Source organism: Brachyhypopomus gauderio, chromosome 3 (assembly GCF_052324685.1).
Source record: "Brachyhypopomus gauderio isolate BG-103 chromosome 3, BGAUD_0.2, whole genome shotgun sequence".
NCBI lineage: Eukaryota > Metazoa > Chordata > Actinopteri > Gymnotiformes > Hypopomidae > Brachyhypopomus > Brachyhypopomus gauderio.
Genome location: NC_135213.1, coordinates 1052869 through 1072812, shown reverse-complemented (window position 1 = coordinate 1072812; position 19944 = coordinate 1052869). Strand labels below are relative to the sequence as shown.

Here is a 19944-nt window from a genome sequence, read left to right as displayed (position 1 = left end):
TATATATATATATATATATATATATATATATATATATATATATATATATATATATATATATATATATATTCCATTACTATATTATGTGGTTCTTTTTGTCAATACAATAGGTGCGCACTTGGAAATGCAGAATACAACATATACACACACACAGTGTCAGTGTTTATTTGGTCAGTGAGGAGTTTGACTCCTCTGTGACCTCTGACCTTAGGTCATACGTTAAGCTGTCCTTTCTCTCTGGGCTGTAAGGCCACTTAGACCCTCACAGAGGTCATCACTATGGTCACCCAGCTCTTAGCTGGCCATGACAGAGGTCATCACTATGGTCACCTCGCTGTTAGCTGGCCATCACAGAGGACATCACTATGGTCAGCCATCTCTTACATGACCATCACATCACAGTAAACACTTTTACAGACACACACACACACACACACACACAAATAAAAATTCTCTTAGTACTCTTCATTTCTCATATAAAAACCACACCTGTAAGAATTATTTGCATTATTATATGCAGTTTTAATATATTATTGTTGTTACAGATAACAGAAATAAATGTTTTACAGAACAAAATGACACACACACACACACACACGCACGCACGCACACACACACACACACACACACACACACACACACACACCAACACCTGTGAACAGAAGCTAAAAGTCATTTATCATGCTAATCTCACATTGGAAATATTTCATATACATGAAAATCAGTGCTGTATTTATATATTAGATTATTTTACTAATTAATTAAATCTTAAAATATACAATAAATATGCAGCGAGTTTTAATGCTGTTTTTGTTCAATTTTAATAGCAAAAATTAAGTTTTAAATTAATAAATACATTCCAAAAAGGCCAGATACAGAAATACATTACATCTACAATTCAAGAACTTAATGCACAGAAATATAAACATCTTTGGCTACATGTTTTATTCACTGAACAAGCATTAGTTTAAGCGAGCATTCTGTGTTTCAATAAATTAACATTTATGTTAAATAAATTAACATTTACCCAAAATCATTTACATTGTTACTAGCACACAACAACCTCAGACAACAAAGAAATAAATAATAAGACAATAGTTTATCAATATAAAATAAATAATAATAAAACGATAAAATGAGCAGCTGATATTGTAGATCTGTCTTTTGAATTACTACAAAATATGCAGAACGTAAGAGTGTAATTACGAAATAACAAATACTGAGTGTAAAATGTTTCCAGGAGCATCCAGAAGTCTTCTGTCTAGGGTTCTCCCCTCTGGCACTGATCCATCTCTGGCGTTTTTAGATCATCACTCTCATGACCATCACTCTTTCCTGCACCTGCAGCGTCTGGCTGGATTTAACAGCAGTAGTGTCTGCCTCCGCACTGCTCTGAAGGCAGCAATACACTTACTTAGTTTCCCATCCATGAGGGTCAAAGCCTGGTACATTTTCCACCTCCCTTTATCTAGCAGTCCCATCTGGTTTTATAGAAGCCTCTCCATCATACTAAATCCATAAGTAAGTATAAAATATTTTTTAAATGTTGAGGTTAAAAGTCAGATTTGATTACCAGAACCAATGCAATTCTAGATCCCATCTGTGACTGTACTGAAGTTTTTCCACCACAGGTTCTAGATCTCCCATGTAGCTGCACTGGTGGTTCTACCAGGCGTCGGCACCGTCACTGCTGGAGGAAGGGGAGGCCGGGTCAGTGTCGCTGGCCCAGGTCCGGTCCGAGCGCAGGTTCTGCACGTTGCCCGCGATGAGGCTGAGCAGGGCGGTGGGCGAGGAGGCGGGGCCGGGGATGGGGCCTGGACGCTGGCGCTCCAGCACGCCGCCCAGGAAGGCGATGTAGCGCATGGCCAGGCGCAGGATCTCGTTCTTGCTCAGCTTCTTCTCGGGCGGGTGGGTGGGCAGCAGCTTCCGCAGCTCCGCAAACGCCACATTGACGTGGTGCTGACGCCAGCGCTCACGCGTGTTGGTGAACACCTTCCGGGTCATGATGAGGGCGAAGAGAGTACTAAGGAAACTGTGAAGGGGGGAGGGGTTCATATCACATGTATTACATAAAGCGTAGTACATAAAAATGTAAACATTTTACATAAAAGTAAATATCTCATTTTCAGATAACGGTTAAACATATTCATGGGGAAAGCTATTCAACAGAATGTGTGCTGTAGTTAAGCAGATATCCTGCACCTTACCTGTTAGTGCTCAGTTGCGTAATCCTTACAGCATGTGTGTTTGAGAAACTATGCAGAGCCAGTGTTGGAGCGTGTGTGTCAGAGCAAGTGCTGGAGAGTGTGTGTCGGCAGCGGTCAGGTCAGGGTGTCTCGTCTCCCAGAGCTTCAGCCAGTCTCTGCACTCCTTCCCCAAATCCCCTCACAGAAGAGGGAGAATAAGAGGGAGAGAGGGGTGGGGGGTCAGAGAGAGAGAGAGAGAGAGAGAGGGAAGGAGAGAGAGGGAGAGTGAGGTAAAGAGGAATGAGTGAGAGGGAGGGTTTGAAGAGAAAGAGAGAGGGAGGGCTGGAGGAGAGAGAGGGGGCTGAGAGGTTTATATATTTTACTGCTGTATTGTATGTGGTGTAACGTTAAAGTCTATCCCAGTACACACACACACACGCTCCCATTTACACCTGCCAATAATAACAGTTAAGCAGATTACACCCATCAATAATACCACTTACACACATTACACCTATCAATAATACCACTTAAACACAGTACATCAGTAATCAATATAATTATACCACATTTGCCCATAATCACACAATTGTCTGTGTACAGGGTTCATTTTGAACACTTATCACTGCAGTAATTTCTAACATATCACTAACATAAATACCCTACAGTAGCAACTCCAGTACCAAATGAACAGTGTAATGGAATGAACTGATCCTGTAGGTTTGGAACTCAAGTGAAGCATTATAATGTACAGGGTGTCTGAGAATGCAGAAAACACCCATATAAAATGACACCAGACTATCCTATACCCCATTCTGGTGACTCAACACAAGCAACTCCAATTTGTAGACATTTCATATCTTCACAAATTATGTTCGCATTATACAGATGTTTCCTTACTTTTGAGACACACTGTATGTGCATCAAGGCACAATATATTCAGCCCAGGCTTGTGTGCCGTGTGCGCCATGATGAATGGCTGGATGTTTACACCCAGTCAACCTTTTCCTTTCTTCGCGTGTGTGTTTGTGTGTGAACGCACATGTCGTCCACCTGCTGACAGTCCTGTCGGCGGAGAGCTGAGCGATAACTGTGACATCACAATCAAAGCTCGCTGATTGGCTCAGACATGGTGAAGAAGCATATTCCCACTGACATGGCTACAATCTAGGCTTTGTCAGTCCTGTGGTAATCTCCTTCACCATGTCCAGGGGCCAAGCATAAATCACACTGTCATAATAAACACACACACACACACACACACACACACACACACTCACACACACACATAGACACAAGCCTGAGGGTAGGCACATTCTTTGGGTGAGGGGTCCTCCAGGGATCCCTGAAGTCCTCTCTGTCTGTCCTCTCCTTCTACTCAACACCCCCCAACTCCGAGCGCCCCGCCCGTGTTCTGATGCTCCTGTGCGTCTGTCCCTCGTGGACACATTTGGTCTTCTCTCTGATGGGACGGGTCTGTCTATCTGAAGCGCTGGGGTGTGTTCCCCTCTAAATGCTGGAGTGTTGTTTTTGAGACGCAGTGCGCTGTGTGAAAAGTCTCTCGGTGCAGTTGGGCGGATTTGCATAATGGGATTATCGTGGGATTAGGAGAGAGAAGGGGGGGGGGCAAGTCTAAGAGCAACGTCAGGCTCTATTCACACACACACACACACACACACACCGCACCTGCAGTGCCGTCATTCAAAGCTGGGAAAACTTTAACAGTAATTATAAACACTTACCACTCACACACACACACTTATCCCTCACCCAATCCTACCCCAGTCTCTTACCCCCTCACCCAATCCTGCCTCAGTCTCTTATGCCTTCAACCTCCTGCCCCAGTCTCTTACCCCCTCATCCAATCCTGCCCCAGTCTCTTACCCCCTCACCCAATCCTACCCCAGTCTCTTACCCCCTCACCCAATCCTGCCTCAGTCTCTTATGCCTTCAACCTCCTGCCCCAGTCTCTTACCCCCTCATCCAATCCTGCCCCAGTCTCTTACCCCCTCATCCAATCCTGTCCCAGTCTCTTACCCCCTCATCCAATCCTGCCCCAGTCTCTTACCCCCTCACCCAATCCTGCCTCAGTCTCTTATGCCTTCAACCTCTCCTGTCCCAGTCTCTTACCCCCTCACCCAATCCTGCCCGTCTCTTACACCCTCAGCCACTCCCGCACCAGTCTCTAACCCCCTCACCCAATCTGACCCCAGTCTCTTACTTAATACTCACACAATCTTACCATCCACCTCTCACGACACTAACCCAATTTTTACCCCACTAACCCGATCCAACCAATGTGTCCACACTCATCCAAGCTGACGTGAAGATGCCCTGAAGGTGGCGAGAGGTTCTAACCCTGACGAAGCAGCTGAACTATGATGTGGCTGCTGTGAGCAGTACAGTGGCCATAGGTGGACCCGCGGCCCCGGATCACCACGCCGCTCTGTTTGAACATGCCAGCCTCTGAGCGGAGTCAAATCGCTCTGGCAACACAGCAGGAAGGCCACGCGTAAAAGGTCAGATTTGAACAGCATGTTTGTTTCTCACACTCTCCCTCCAGCTGAGAGAGAGAGAGAGAGAGAGAGGGAGAGAGAGATGGAGAAAGAGAGAGGGCAGGAATACCATGACCATTATTGCACCATTATGGCTGTGTTTATTTTCCAGGCCACACTTAGCAGGCAGGACTGCCCCCTCTCCCTGCCCCTTCGGCCCTGACCACCTCACATAGCTCCTGGGGCTTTTGTGTAGAGAGTGTCATTAGAGACAGTAAACGCAGCCTGAATGCACCAGGGGTGGGTGCCGTTTAAAGAGGGAAGCTATGAGCTGAGAGACAGAGAAATATATTTAAGGAAAGAGACAGAGAAGAAAGGAGGACAAGCAGAAGCAATAAGACAGTGAATAGGGAGGAGGGTGTAGGGAGGGAGGGCTCAGGGAGGTGGGCGTGCAGGGCTGTGTGTGTCCTGGTCCAGCAAGGCCTCCAGTGGGACTGCTGTCTCTCTCTGATAAGCCCTGACTCCCTCGCCCCCCCGCCCCCCCCCACCATCTCTGCTGAGTGCTGATAAGAGAACTGCAGTGTGAAAGAGCTCCTACCTGTCCTGCTCCCATCTCCATAAAAGACAGACAAGAAAGGAGAGAGAGAAGAAAGAGTAAAGGGAGGGAGAGAGAGGAAAAGGGAAAGGGAGAGGGCTAGAGGAAAGGAGAAAGAGGGAGAGAGTCAGTAATTCATTACATTTATACTCCCAATCAGAAATTCTATACATGTATACTCAGTCAGTAAGTGAGTACATCTACACTGCCAAACAATAATTCTATATATTTGCCCTCCAAGTCAGTACATCTATACATTTAAACACCCAGTGAGTAAGTCTATACATTTACATCACAACAAAAACCACAATACAGAACAGTAACCGCAACACCACAACAGTCTCCCCCTTAGAGTGACAACACTTCAACCAACACAACTGCTTTAACTGAAGCAAATGTATTTTATTATGTTTTTACTGTACATGAACATATCAATATATTAACAAAAATTACTATTATAGCAGTGATATTCTGTAGAATAGTATAACTATAGTTACAGATTAATATGACAAATACAGGGTTTAAATGATGAACCTTCCTACAGAAAACATGTTAAATGCAGCACATTTATAGTAATAAATAAAGCAAATACCACAATGCAATCCTACACTTCAGAACCACGTGTAATGGCTGCTAAGATTTTGAAGTCTGTACAATGGTGGTGTGTATGTGGTGTACACGAGGGTGGTGTGTATGTGGTGTACATGAGGGTGGTGTGTATGTGGTGTACACGAGGGTGGTGTGTATGTGGTGTAGATGAGGGTGGTGTGTATGAGGTGTACACGAGGGTGGTGTGTATGAGGTGTACACGAGGGTGGTGTGTATGAGGTGTACACGAGGGTGGTGTGTATGAGGTGTACACGAGGGTGGTGTGTATGTGGTGTACACGAGGGTGGTGTGTATGAGGTGTACACGAGGGTGGTGTGTATGAGGTGTACACGAGGGTGGTGTGTATGAGGTGTACATGAGGGTGGTGTGTATGAGGTGTACATGAGGGTGGTGTGTATGAGGTGTACACAGGGGTGGTGTGTAAGTGGTGTACATGTGGGTGGTGTGTAAGTGGTGTACATGTGGGTGGTGTGTATGTGGTGTAGATGAGGGTGGTGTGTATGAGGTGTACACAGGGGTGGTGTGTATGAGGTGTACATGAGGGTAGTGTGTATGAGGTGTACACGAGGGTGGTGTGTATGAGGTGTACACGAGGGTGGTGTGTATGAGGTGTACACGAGGGTGGTGTGTATGTGGTGTAGATGAGGGTGGTGTGTATGAGGTGTACACGAGGGTGGTGTTTATGAGGTGTACATGAGGGTGGTGTGTATGAGGTGTACACAGGGGTGGTGTGTAAGTGGTGTACATGTGGGTGGTGTGTATGAGGTGTACATGAGGGTGGTGTGTATGTGGTGTACATGAGGGTGGTGTGTATGAGGTGTACATGAGGGTGGTGTGTATGTGGTGTACATGAGGGTGGTGTGTATGAGGTGTAGATGAGGGTGGTGTGTATGAGGTGTACATGAGGGTGGTGTGTATGTGGTGTACATGAGGGTGGTGTGTATGTGGTGTACATGAGGGTGGTGTGTATGAGGTGTAGATGAGGGTGGTGTGTATGAGGTGTACATGAGGGTGGTGTGTATGTGGTGTACATGAGGGTGGTGTGTATGAGGTGTACATGAGGGTGGTGTGTATGAGGTGTAGATGAGGGTGGTGTGTATGAGGTGTACATGAGGGTGGTGTGTATGTGGTGTACATGAGGGTGGTGTGTATGAGGTGTACATGAGGGTGGTGTGTATGTGGTGTACATGAGGGTGGTGTGTATGAGGTGTACATGAGGGTGGTGTGTATGAGGTGTACATGAGGGTGGTGTGTATGAGGTGTAGATGAGGGTGGTGTATATGAGGTGTAGATGAGGGTGGTGTGTATGTGGTGTACATGAGGGTGGTGTGTATGTGGGATTGAATGTTCAGATAAACCTCAGTCGTGTTTGTCCATCAGTCCTTCCTGGTATTCTCTCAAAAAGAAGTTTCCCTCTCTTATACTCTGGAAACACTGTCAACAAACCACACACACACAGAACAAGACAAATTAATTTAACTTAACTTACACGAGTTCTGACTAGAATTTCTATAATTTTTAAAAATAAATATTTGGATACTGGTTGGAGTTTTAATGACATAGTTTCAGTTGTGATTAAGTCATGATGCAACATATACCAAAACTGATTTTGTTCATGTTCATTTACAAAAAAATATATATGCACCAGTGTGTTTGTGTGTGTGTGTGGGGGGGGGGGGGGGGGGGGGTGTGTGTACATGTGTGTATACCCGTTTGCATGCTGTTCCCTGCACAAGCTGGTCTCTTCCTCTCTGTGTCTCTGTAGTGAGGTAAAGTACTGTACCTCCCTCTCTGCTGCCCCCTGTTGCCTTCACACCCTCCACCCATGCTCTGCTGCTGTGGATGGATGGGGAGCCAGGAGGGAGGGGCCCTGACTGGGCCCCGCCCACCCTGGAGCAGTACTCCTGGGACACTGTAGCCTGAATCGCAGGGGAGGTTCCTCTCTGGGACAGACAGACCCCCAGGGCAGGGGCTGTGGGTGTGAGAGAGAGAGAAGCCTGGAGATGATGCGGAGTCCACTGCCCACTGCTGAACATCTACAGCTTCCTGGATCTCTTCTACTGCCTTCTGGTCCTCTTCTCCAACAACAACAGGACCTATTATCAATGTAAGATATAGCCACAATAATGCTGGACATCTAATACACTTCATTATGGTTAATAAACATCAGCACCCTGGAAAGGTATTTAAAACCTCATCACTTTAAAAGATCCTCGCAGAACTTTTCAAACAAAAGAGCTGATCCAGTACATGTGAGAGGGGAGGGAGAGTGCGCCCCCTGCTGGAATTATATCATACCTGTGCAGCTCTCATGCTGGACATGGTCTCTCAGCCAGGGCTGAGAGGGTGTGGCAGACCCTGATCGACCCAGAGAGTCTCCACACTCTGGCCCAAACCAGCCGTTGCACCTTGTCCCCTGGTGCATGGCTCGCCCGGGGCAGTCCCACCCTGCAGGGCTGTGTGTGGGCAGTGGTGGGGTGTGTGTGTGTGGGGAACGCCCTCCCAGAGCCCATAGAGGAAGACGGGGGTCAACATGAGGATGGAAGTCTGCAAGGTGAAACATGTCATTGGCCTGTGGCGGAGCTGCAGTGTCACTCTCAGACTGACAGGGGGCAGCACTGAGTCTGTGCTGAGCTGTAGTTTCGCTGAAGAGCTACACAAACACAAAAACACACACAAAATTTAAAGCAGTTATGATGTATTGTTTGTGATGGTTAGTACAGATTATTAATGTGGGCTAATGCTAATATTACATTTCATGTTAGTGCAGGTCAGTGTTGGTGTTGGTGTTGGTGTTAAAGCAGGTCAGTGATGATGTAGGTTAGTGTTAAAGCAGGTCGATGCCAGTGCTGGTTAGGACCTGGCAGACTTTGTGTGGGATCTCGGGGAATGTAGTCTCCAGTTCAGAGAGTGAAGCTGCCAACAACCACTGCAGAGAGGGAGCCCTGCGCAACATCAGCTGAGCTACTGCACAGTTAACACAGGGGAACTGCAGTAAACACTGCTCCTCCTGAAACACACACACACACACACACACACACACACACACACACACACACACTGCAGAGAGGGGACCTATGTGCAACATTAGCTGAGCTACTGCACAGTTAACACAGGGGAACTGCAGTAAACACTGCTCCTCCTGAAACACACACACACACACACACACCTACCTTGGTAGGTAGCACACTGAACCAGTCTCGGTTGAGCCAGCTCTGCACATCTGTCTCCGAGTTCAGGAGAGTGTGTTGGCAGATCTGATACACACACTGTGCTACATCCTCTACATCCCACATGAAAAACACCTGAGAAGAATCATGCACGCACACACACACACACACACACACACACACACACACACACACGTATTTGAGTGGTGCAGGGTGACAGCACAGCGATACAGTTTAGCCCACAGAGAGGATGTTTCAGAAAGAAACCATTCCAGTATCATTGCAGTGCAACATGCAAGAAGCACCCGTAGTGAAACTGCACTAGGAATTTTCACTAGGGACCATGAAAATGATCAAACGTGTAAGTGTTCAATTAAAACATCTAACGGCAAGTTCAAAGGATTCGTTGTGGAATCTAACGAGACTAAGAAGTGTTTCAAACGCATGACCTGTCCCTGCACGATGCACACTAAACAATATTCTTGCAATATTCTTTCATTCTTTTGAAATTCTCATTCTCACTTTGTCAAATTTATCCTCAACTAAGAAAGTGACACAGTTGTTTATGTTAATTACCTCCTGGTACAGGAGTTTTTGAAATTCCAGTATCATATTGTGCGATCAGCTGAAAAAATCTGACTCTTTTAGTGTAAACTTTCAAGCAATTCTTGATTCAATGGGTATCACTCAGAATGTGGTCGATCCTACATCATAATTGCAGCCATGCTTTAGACTTGGTCTTATCGGTTGGTATCGACATAGTCAGTATAGCAGTACTTCCTCAAAGTGAGGCCGTTTCTGACCACAGCCTCATAATGTACGAGTTGCACTTGAACAATGGTTATGGAGCTTTTTCAGTGTCACCAGATCCTTAACCTGAAATCATTATTTCTTGGAGAAAAAAAGCCTGTGAAATTCAGTCAGATATCCAAAAATTCAAGTTAAAATTCAGGTTCAGGTCGAAATTCAGGTGCTTTGGAAGAGCAAACCAACTTGGAGGTATTCAAACTGCATCTGGCCAATCACAAAACATCTCAGAGGTCATTGGGAGGCGAGACTTAAAATAATACATAGTATTTAAAATAATCTGTTGACTGCTGCTATTTTTAGATTGTTATATTAGTCATTTTATTTTTTATAGGATATTTTTATGTTGTGGCACTTTGAGATTCGTCTCGAATGTAAAGTGCATTTTATATAATATGTAATTATTATTATTATGTGTCCTGTAAGGGTGCGGTCCAGTTTGGCATGTAAGCAAAAGGTGGCCTCTGTGCCACCCAGAAATGGCACCTTGTGATCAACAACATGTCATCACTCTAGTTGTGACAATGACTTGGGTGGAAAGCAGGCTCAGTGAGCCCTCATGACTGTGGTCACCTCCAGGCCCCTCCCTTTAGTTATGCTGCTAGATAATCCTGCCGGAGCCACATGCTAATCACTGGCACATGAGCTATGTACGTTTGTTTAAATCAATGGTTGTTTAAATTGATGTTCACAAACTCAACCTGTATATTTATATCTTGGTTGCATGCTTCTACCAAAGCCAATTCTGTACAATCACCTAGGAAATGGTCTGGCTTGCCAGTGATTGTGCCGATGCCATGGATGGATGTACCACTGCCGCAAGAGGACGTGCTGATGCCAACTCCTACCTGAGGCTCACCATCTGCACCTGGGACTGTGACTATTCTGGAATTAGAACTACAACTACAGATCTATATTTGAACTATAAATATGGACTTCTGCTAGCGGGCCGTCCAATGAAGGATGGGTTCCTCTTTGAGTCTTGGTCCTCCCAAAGTTTCTTCCTAATCCTTGACATCACAGCGAGTTTTTCCTTGCCACTGTTGCCTCTGGCTTGCTCATTAGGGATCTGGACCCATACGCTTGTAAAGCTGCTTTGTGACAATGTGTTGTAAAAAGCACTATATAAATAAGTTTGACTTTGACCCTCCCACAGACTCTCACACACTGGCAGCCAACTCTAGATGAATATTTATATACAAATCAATAAACAATCAGTATCCAGAATCTAACCTTTATATCCAGGTCTTCAGACTTGATCCCAAACAGCACGCAGGCAGAGTATATCAGCACCAAGTTACTGAACACCTCATCACACACACTGGAGCAGGAAGACCAACACCATCAACATACACATTGTCTAAACCCACAGGGGTACCACATAATGAGGAAACTGTGTGTGTAAATACTCATGAGTGTTATGTAATCTATTGTGTGAGTAAATACTGTGTGTAAATACTGATGAGTGTAAATACTGAGCGACATTTTTGAGGGGTGATGTGTAATCTACTGTGTGTGTAAGTACAGATGAGTGTAAATATTGTGTGTGTAAATACTACTACCAATACTAATACTAAATACATGTATAATCTTCTCACAGGGCCTCGTGGTTAGTACAGTTGAGCAGAACCCAGCAGCGTGTGAACTGCAGAGAAAGAGCTGAGAGCCTCATAACCACACGCTCACACGCCTTGTCCTGCTCCAACTCTGCTAGCTCCTGCACACACACACACACACACACACTTTACCCTAACTCTAAGACACACGTTCATATCTCATGCTGAGATGCCCTCATCCCACCTGCAGCAGAATGGCGGTCCCCTCGTCCACAGTGATGAGGTCATACAGGTGTGTCGCCCCCAGCCGCTGTAGACATTCAGAGGGTCTCCTCTCCAGCAGAGTCACGTTATACCTGCAACACGTTTTCACATCACACTCTTCCCATGGCAAATGCCACACACTGCTCTTATGCTATGAGCTCCTGGCCCGACTTTTAACAAGACCAGCCAAGACCAGCCATGATGAGCCAAGGTGAGCCATGACAGACCAAGACCAGCCATGATGAGCCAAGGTGAGCCATGACAGACCAAGACCAGCCATGATGAGCCAAGGTGAGCCATGACAGACCAAGACCAGCCATGATGAGCCAAGGTGAGCCATGACAGACCAAGACCAGCCATGATGAGCCAAGGTGAGCCATGACAGACCAAGACCAGCCATGATGAGCCAAGGTGAGCCATGACAGACCAAGACCAGCCATGCCTCTGTGTCACTGTAGTGTAGTGGGTGTGTTAGTACAATGGGCGTTTTAGTGTAGTGTTGTGATTTAGTCTAATGGGTGTGGTTGTGGTAGTTGTTACGGCCATTGCTGTTTTTAGGATGTCTGTGGGTTGGCTGCTCTGGTTTTATTCATAGGTTGTCCAAAAGATTGTGTAATGACGGATGAACACTTGATGTACAAGAGTATAAGAGGGTGAGATTTCTAGCCAGCTGGACTTAGTCAGTCTTCGGCTGCACTCATTCCTTCACGGGGAGCGGACAGTGTATTATTTTTCGAGTGGAACTTGGCTATGTCTGGTGCATAGATTACCACGCATACACATTGCACACATGAATAGCACACAGCCATACTGATGCCCACAAACACAACTATTGAACTCATCCTGGCCTCAAGTTCAAGTGTTCTGGCCAACACACCAGGGTTTAACGCAGCAATAGGGGCAGACCAGTGACGAGCTCCCACTCCCTAACCCTAGTCTTCACTTCACCAATTTTAACAGGGTCGTAACATAGTGCAGTGGGTGTGGGTGTGGTAGTGTAGTGGGTGTGGGTGTGGTAGTGTAGTGGGTGTGGTAGTGCAGTGGGTGTGGGTGTGGTAGTGTAGTGGGTGTGTGGGAATAACTTTGACTCCAGCAGCTGCAGCAGGTCTGAGTGTTTCAGTAAACCCTCTGTGATGAACAGCAGAAAGGGCACGTTGTCCAGACACACAGGAGGAGACGACCTTACCAAGGACTCGGAACCTGAAACAAACACACACTCAAAACATTATTTAAACATTTGTTTACTTTTAAAGCTACGACTAACAAGCATATGTTTGATAACTATGATGTCTATAACTATAATATCTGAATTAATTCTCTGTCGGGTGACTGTAGTATATTCAGTGTGTGTGTGTGTGTGTGTGTGTGACCTGCAGCTGGTGCTGCAGTACTGAAGCTGATGTAGTTGATGTTGTTCTCTGCACAGAGTCTGCAGATGGGCGAGTGACCCATAGAGTCAAACTCCAACACCACTGTGAACCTCCACCAAGGGAAACCAGGATCAACCTGCTGACTACACACTACTAAACATCTACTGCAGGACAGACTGACACACACACACACACACATGCACACACACATGCACACGCACACACACACACACACGCACACACACACACACACACACACACACGCACGCACACGCACAAGCTTGAGGTCATGCCAATGTCACATATGTAAAGGCCAGATGCAATGTCTTTGTTTTGACCTAAGTACTCAGTACTATAACAGGATAACTCACACACCTGTCTATAACTCTCCTGCTGTCCACCTTGTTTTTGCCCTCCTCTGGTAGTACCTCAGCTACAGTGTTTCCTGTAGTATTAACACACACACACACGTCAGTGCTCTCAAAAGACTCTCCCATGAAGCATGAAATGACACAGAACTCTGACTCACCTGATACTTGGCTGAGAACTGCCACTAGCTCCGCCCTCACATTTTCCACAGCTGTTACAACCAGAATCTGCAAATGCACAACACACACACACACACACACACACACACACACACACACACACACTCTTAAGGCTAGTCACTCCAGGTACGCTAGCAGACTGTTAACTATGACAGTCCTGATCAGTCTGACCATGCTGCAGGTGGCGCTGTTAAGCCAGGTGCTGAACTGCTCCAGCAGGCACTGGTGTCTGGGCCGAGGCTCCTCCCTCCTGCTGCTCAGGTACTGCAGCACCTGGACCCTCCTGAGCAGCTGTCCCAGAGCAGCGATCCTGCAGGTGGCCTGCGCCTTTGCCAGGTAATCTCACACACAGCACACACACGCACAGCTCAGCACACACACGCAGACCTCAGCACACACACGCAGAGCTGACGAAAATCTGGAGTCACTGTTTTGTTTGCAGGCGGTGTTAGAAGAGAGGGAGGGGATGTTTGGCCAGACAGTGCTTGGTGGGAAAGTGTTTAAAGGTTGCAGTGTTTGGTTTTTAAAAGTGTTTAATTGTTGTGGTGTTTGGTGAGTGTTTACCAGTTGCAGTATTGAGGTCACACCTCAGCAGCAGTTCCTTCGCAGTCACCAGAATATGAAGCAAGGCTACAGTGTTACACACACTCTCTCTGCCTAACACACACACACACACACACACACACACACACACACACACACACCTTCTTAGCACACACCTCCACATCATTACACAGTGTGTGACCCATGCTGTGGGGATGTATTACAATGTGAGGGCTGTGTTACAGTGCGAATTGTACTACAATGTGAGCTGTACTACAGTGTGAGTTATACTGACCCTGGCCCATACTGAGCTGTTTCTCTTGCTGTTTCACGTAGAATCTTGTGTCTTCAGGCATCAGGCTGCTAAAGTCACTCCTGCCCAGATCAGTCGAGCCCAGATCATCCACCCTGCCCAGAGCAGGCAGTGCGACTGCATGCAGCTCCCAGAATGCCCTCCGCTCACTCTCTACAGGACAGAGGACAGTCGTGTTAAAGGCAGAATACATGCAGCACACAGGCTGAGCACAGATTACAGAACACAGTCAGAGTAGAGTTACATAATGACCTAAACACAGGTACAATACAGTCACTGTACAGGTCTGCTGTATTCCTGATCATGGAGGAGCCCCCACCTGAGGCCTGTGCTTGAATGGCTTTGCTGATGGCCTTTCCCACGACAGGAAGACTGCTTTCTCTTTCCCCAGTCATAGCAGAGACCTGCTGCCCTCCTGTCATGTCTACACCTGCTGTGAGTTTTCCCAAAGACTTCTCAGGAAGGTCTGCCAGTAAACACACGCTACAGAGTTTGGAACCGCATTCAATGCAAATGGTTTTTAGGTCAGTAACAGAGTGGCTCTGAAACCAGTCCATAAATATGTATAATATGTATACATAAATATTCCTACATAAACTGTGCCAATACATACTGAGCATGTGAGTGTCACAATCACTATTTGCTACTGTTAATTTGTTTAAGAAATGACAGGCTGCATGAACTGAGCCATGGGCAGTCACAGTCAACCCTCAGATACAGCGTTAGCTTAATCTCCACCTGTGGTGTGCAGAGTAGTGTGGGCAGGCGTTTGACTCCTCTGTAGTCTCCTCAACACCATGAAGGACGTGAGCGGGTCCAGGTGCTGCTCCTCACAGCCGGAGTTCTCCCGTCTGTCTGTAACCCTGCTCCTCAATGCTGCAGGTGTGGGCCCGCCCTCCAGCTCCCCACGTTCAGACTGTCTGGGCATTGGGGTCAGAACCTGCCTGGGTTCTGGTCTCTGCTTCGCTGGTGTGACCCACGGCTCCTCTGGAGGGTCTGGACCATTCGGAGGGTTCGCCAGTGTCCCTCTTTGAGGGCCTTCTGAATGTTTGTGGGTAGATGGGGTTGTTCTAGACTTCAGTATAGTGTATCCCCTTTTCTTGAGAGTACTTTGAGACAGGTGGGCTGGGTGATTTGCAGTGTTTGGAGTGTTTGTGACCAACTGTTTTTGAGTGTTTTTCTCTAAATGTGAGAGTGCATCTGGGGTTATAGATTGGCCTGTCTTTAACACACCAGAGTTTGTGTGGTCATATCTTGCCATGTCTTGAGAGGTGGTTTCTTCCACCAAGATGAATTTGACAGTTTTGACACGGTTAGGGGCACCAGTCACCTGCGCTAGAACAGAAGCCCCTTTCACACCGGGAAGGAGACCCTCTACTAAAAAACAGGGATTATATTACATATTACTTTCATTTAAAATTCATCATGTTTTTTATTGTCTGTAAAGCACTTTTAGTTGCATGTACTGTATATATGAAAGGTGCAATACAAATAAAGATTATTAGCATATTATTATAATAACAAAACAAAAATTGAGAGCAAAGACAACATAAGCTAAAAATAACTTACCAGCACTTTCAGCAGAATCTCTCAGCAACTCTAAAGAAAGTAGTATATTTGAATAGATGTGTGCACAACCAAGGGGTGGTTTTTCTACAATTCCTATTTTGGAACAAAATCCCAATCACAGCTGGAGATGGTGGGTGTCCTGCTTGCACTCACCATCTATCTGAGCAATGGACAGTGGATGGAACTGCTCCTCTGAATCCGCCGTCGTCTCACTGGCTGGGCGAGCGTCCACAGTCATGGCCTCTCCGAGCAGACACCAGGCAGGGCTGAGCGGGGCCATCCCCTGCTGGGCCTCTGCGTCTGTGACAGGGGCTGCATCATCCTTCTCAGCACCAAGCAATAAGATCAGCTCAGGGAGAGACGTCACGCTGACTGGACGGGCACACATCTGCGGCTCTGTGGAGACACTCAGTGGTGATCTACACCATAGCGCTTCACTGATCACGTCTCCAAATCCACCACACGTGGGCCATCGCACTGCGCGTTACCTGCTAGTATTAACCCAGCAAAGCTCTCGGGATGTTTCTCTGCCAACCACACAGCCTTCTCCATAACGTCACGTTCATGGTCCCTCAGCAAGACCCTACAGGTTACCAGTAAAATCACATCCAATGTATACAGAAGGAGGTCACACACCCAGACAATCCACACATCCATTTGGCACATGGCCAGTCACAGACAGATCTGCTTCTGGGACACTAAATTAATTTAGTGAGTCTAAATTAGTTTTTGGAAACACACCAAATGTATTTAAATAAAATAAAATACCTCCATATGTGTTCACACCATTCTTTAAATGCCCTTTAATGTGTTAATGGTATCACCAGTGTGGATAACGCCCTGCAGCTGCATCATACACATCGCTAGGACCTACTGCCTGTAGTCTGGTGACAGCTGCTCAGCTGATAGCTGATTGGTGGAGAGGGAGAGCTCAGGCTGGACTGGCCTGTCAGGAGGTGACAGGGGTGGTTCTATCTCCATTTCCACATAGGTCTTATAAGGAACTGACCAATAAAACAGAGAGAAACTTCACATGAAAATCATTATCAGCAATATCAATATTAATGATTTTTTATTAGATAATACAGATGCTAAATGGTGTACCTGGAGAGTATGTGCTCTCTGAGTCTTTGTTGTCTGAATCACACACAGGCACACTGAACATCTCACATGCTGATGATCTTAGTACACCTGCAGAAGTGTCTGGAACAGATACACCCACTGGTTACCCAGAAATCCCTACACTAACTGACCCCTCTGTTCAGCTACAGAGTTAAGTGATCTAGCTCACCTTCCCTCATAGTGTCCAAGACAGATCTCTGCTCTTCAATGGCTTCTGGAGATACTTTCAGTGATTCCTGAAGTCTGGGAGTGGAGAGGATAAGATCTGGCTTCTGCACCACTACAGCCTCAATCCCAACAGGCAACATCAAGAACTGAAGAACAAAATACGAAGTGTTTAAAAAAATTTAATTTTAGAGCTAAAACGGGTCTATGGCTTTTCTCATAGAACCATTAAGAGTCTGTTGTACAGATGAGTGATATACAAAGGTCCCACTCACTTCAGCACTCAAAATGGATTCTTTCTTGAAGTCTTCAGTAACTGAGAGAGTACCTGAGCAGCTGTGAGGCTCATCACAAGTGGCTTCATAAGGAGCACAGTGCCTGAGAGGGTCAGAGACGCAGCAACGTAATCTCCATCCACAGGAACACAAGGGAAATCTTCACCAACTAAACGCACCTACAGACTAGCTGCTCTGGTGTCCTTATTTGGCTACTCAGTGCAACTTGCCTAACAAACCCAAGTCCCTGTGACACACCCCCTACTTCCACCCACTCACGAGGGTCAACGGTCAAATTCTCAACAAAGCTGGTGCAAGATTTTCTTAATTGGTTGCAACCACATATTACAAACAGATCTGCATATTACATGTGTGATGTGCAGGGGCAACACAGGTTTTTCTACCTGAATATCACATGCTCAGACAGAATGACTCCAGAAGGACTCTGCAGGGGATCGGACACCGGCAGAGTTTTTAACCTCTGCATTAAACTCAGGAACGACGGCATCCGAGTCTTAAAGCGCACCAGAGGATCAGTGACGATCACTTCCTCGGGAAGGACGAGATCTGAGGAAGAGACACTCTAAACGCTTAATATCTGCATAAAGCAAAGAACAAATAGCCTCATCTTGTTACTCATCTTATAGTACAAATCTAATGCAAACTTCATGACATGAAGATGAACAACCTGTGTACACCAGAACTGAGGAACTGAGCCTTCAGTCCTGGCGGGCAAAATTATGATTTCTGAAATCAATTGATTCATATTTAAATTTCGATACTGTATTCACACAACAAAGGTGGCATGTGACCTGTTTGAATAACACAATGGGATTTTGTCCAGTGTTCCAAAGAATAGTTGTTGTATAGGCTATCTGTATATAATTGTGTATATCTGTTTATGGTGTGAAAAATACAGTTCCTATAAATAAGATCAGTGTAAACCCATGCTGACCTTGGTAACTAAGGCATGAAGGATGTTCAGCATGCAGAGTGAAGGTTTCTCTCCATTCACCACACTCAGCTGCTACGTCACCTTCACCCAGCAGCCAGAGGGCCTCCTCCGCCCCGACGCAGCCCTGAGATGCAGGGTTAGAGCTTGGCACGACCTCACCAAACTCCCTATCCAGTTCAGCCACACACACCCCAAACCTGCCCACACACAGAGATCCTCCAGAAGTCTAGTTTAACACCAGCTGTTCACACACCTGTTTTTCAGGCTGTCTTGGAACGGCACATTTTAAATTTGAATGTTTCTGGCGTGTGTTTGAGATGTTTAGAGTGTTAAAAAATGCTCAAAACAATGATAAAAATGGAAACTGGACCTTTCCAAAAAATCCCCTGAACACAGGCTGGGTTTCAAGTCATCTAACGCACACCCTGGCACTTCAAGCCTGCAGGCGGAGCTCAAAATCCCTGTAATAGAGAATCAGAAAGTTAAAACGCATTATTTATCAGGACGTAACCTAATATGTTAACTCTAAATATCTAATCTCATAGTGTGGCTCCTAAATCAGAAGGAATGAGTCAGAGTAAGAAGTTCAGATTTGACCGCGCATCCACGGGGATCTGAAGGCCTTGTCCCGCAGATGGCCCGAGTGCAGGTACACGGGGTCGCCCAGCGGGAGGGGAAGGGGCAGGGTCAGTAAGCTCATCATCATCCCGTGTCTGGCTGACGCCTGTCGTACAGACGTTACCGTTAACCGTGTTGGCTCAGGTGGACGCGCCACGTTTACGGGAGAACAACGAACATACCTCACAGACGTAGTCGATAGCTCGGTATTTGACGCTTGAGAACATAACGGCCAGCTGATTTGGACCTGACTGACATTCAGTTAACTGTGTGTTCTGGACATACAGAAATTAACGGGGAAAACATCAAAATCACGCCAGGGTGCAGGGACGTTGACTAATCAGGATAGATACGTAGCTAGTTGCTAAATAATCGGTTGACTGCTAAAAAGCTAACTGTGGTTATATTAGCAAAATAGCTGGCTCGCTAATTAGTTAAGTTAGATTGGTTAGGATGAATGTTCTGTGGCAGCGCACAGATATAAAAAGGTAAATATTGAATTGAATGAAAATATACGAGTCACTTGCTTCAGGTTTTATGTGGTGGACGCGGCTAGTTGGCTAACTACCTCAGGATTTATCCCGCCAAACATCCGGCTCGCGATCTGCCCTCATAATCGCTTCACCGGATTGAACGCACTCAATTAAAAAAGTAACCTGTCCAGTGAAAGTTATAACGGCGCGTCTATGATTGATGCTCTCCGATCAGTGTTATTTTTATTATGTTGTATAAAGTATATTTATTTGCTAGCAAGATAAGAAAATACAAATTTCTATAGTAACAA

General features: G+C 46.1%; 2 protein-coding genes across 4 annotated transcripts; both read right to left on the bottom strand.

Moving 5' to 3' along the window:
* Positions 1–547: 547 nt before the first annotated feature.
* Positions 548–4067, bottom strand: tal2 (T-cell acute lymphocytic leukemia 2). The gene is made up of 3 exons (XM_076998800.1): positions 3087–4067; positions 2208–2370; positions 548–2032 (listed from the first exon to the last, which is right to left on the bottom strand). Exon 3 carries the CDS (start codon positions 2002–2004, stop codon positions 1666–1668), a length of 339 nt encoding a protein of 112 aa, XP_076854915.1. The 5' UTR covers positions 2005–2032; positions 2208–2370; positions 3087–4067; the 3' UTR covers positions 548–1665.
* A 1317-nt stretch (positions 4068–5384) lies between these two features.
* On the bottom strand, positions 5385–19927 carry shoc1 (shortage in chiasmata 1). Of its 3 annotated transcripts, XM_076998762.1 has the most exons (30): positions 19729–19927; positions 19343–19435; positions 19140–19266; positions 18913–19003; positions 18543–18739; positions 17992–18154; positions 17588–17690; positions 17317–17461; positions 17130–17228; positions 16900–17029; positions 16514–16608; positions 16179–16421; positions 16026–16055; positions 15195–15833; positions 14776–14922; positions 14439–14609; positions 14165–14257; positions 13772–13941; positions 13582–13648; positions 13428–13497; positions 13053–13228; positions 12765–12882; positions 11663–11774; positions 11461–11579; positions 11096–11183; positions 9059–9190; positions 8746–8895; positions 8184–8538; positions 7595–7981; positions 5385–7319 (listed from the first exon to the last, which is right to left on the bottom strand). In XM_076998762.1, the coding sequence occupies exons 1-30, from the start codon at positions 19750–19752 to the stop codon at positions 7234–7236; spliced, it is 4620 nt and encodes a 1539-aa protein (XP_076854877.1). In that variant the 5' UTR covers positions 19753–19927; the 3' UTR covers positions 5385–7233. The 3 variants fall into 3 exon arrangements, 2 of the variants coding, with proteins under 2 accessions (XP_076854877.1, XP_076854878.1); XM_076998763.1 differs by lacking the exon at positions 5385–7319 and having other exon boundaries at positions 7845–7981; positions 8184–8432; XR_013129835.1 differs by lacking the exons at positions 5385–7319; positions 7595–7981; positions 8184–8538; positions 8746–8895 and having other exon boundaries at positions 9149–9190; positions 11444–11579.
* Between the last annotated feature and the right edge of the window lie 17 nt (positions 19928–19944).

Bases quoted from the DNA above. Each gene is read 5' to 3' on its own strand.
- tal2 (XM_076998800.1), bottom strand. From the start codon at position 2,004: ATGACCCGGAAGGTGTTCACCAACACGCGTGAGCGCTGGCGTCAGCAC.
- shoc1 (XM_076998762.1), bottom strand. From the start codon at position 19,752: ATGTTTGGCGGGATAAATCCTGAG. The intron at 16,056-16,178 runs GTGAGTGCAAGC...TACTTTCTTTAG, and splicing joins GTCCATTGCTCAGATAGATG to AGTTGCTGAGAGATTCTGCT. The intron at 7,982-8,183 runs GTATGATATAAT...CATTGATAATAG, and splicing joins CCAGCATGAGAGCTGCACAG to GTCCTGTTGTTGTTGGAGAA.